At 39.2% G+C, this 498-nt stretch overlaps 1 protein-coding gene across 1 annotated transcript in view; it reads left to right on the top strand.

Annotated features, from left to right (window-relative positions):
- Positions 1 to 363: 363 nt before the first annotated feature.
- Positions 364 to 498, top strand: part of PHALS_12518 (chromodomain protein, putative) — a gene marked incomplete at both ends in the record, with an annotated part of 1,083 nt that continues 948 nt past the window's right edge. The window contains one exon of the mRNA XM_024728082.1: positions 364 to 498. This exon is cut by the window's right edge and continues 948 nt beyond it. Coding sequence (XP_024578594.1) covers positions 364 to 498 — 135 coding nt within the window.

Genomic DNA, 498 nt, shown 5'->3' with positions numbered 1-498 from the left:
ATACATCGGTGATGTATCGCTGAAGATTCAGCAGTACAATGTCAATAAGTATAAGTCGTTTCTACAAAAAATCATCAATGCTCATGGTATGACAGGTATGGAAATTGTAGGAGTAAATATTGGCAAGACCTACAAGATGCCCGATGTGGAGAGTTGGATTGAAGTGGGGAAGTATGCCAGCTTCTTTGACTTTCACCGCAGTATTGGTTTTGGTAAACAAAGGTCTGATTATGGGAAGCAGCTTGACTAAGTACCAGTATTCGGCTTCAATTCTGGTCGATACGATATTAACTTGATTAAGAAGATTTTTTTGCCGTAATTGGTACCGACAACATCAAATCTGTCATCAAGAATCCCAGCTACATGTGCATTGCAACATCGGACATGAAAATGCTTGATATCTCTATCTATGTACCAGCTGGTATCAGCTACGACAAGTTTCTTACAACATATCTCGGTGGCTGCAAATGTGATGACAAAATTAGAGGTGTCTTTTTT

This window comes from Plasmopara halstedii (genome assembly GCF_900000015.1).
Source record: "Plasmopara halstedii genome assembly, contig: Scaffold_614, whole genome shotgun sequence".
In the NCBI taxonomy this organism is placed as follows: Eukaryota; Oomycota; class Peronosporomycetes; order Peronosporales; family Peronosporaceae; genus Plasmopara; species Plasmopara halstedii.
The sequence above is the reverse complement of the archived record's forward strand: the minus strand, read 5'-3'. Positions and strand labels throughout refer to the sequence as shown.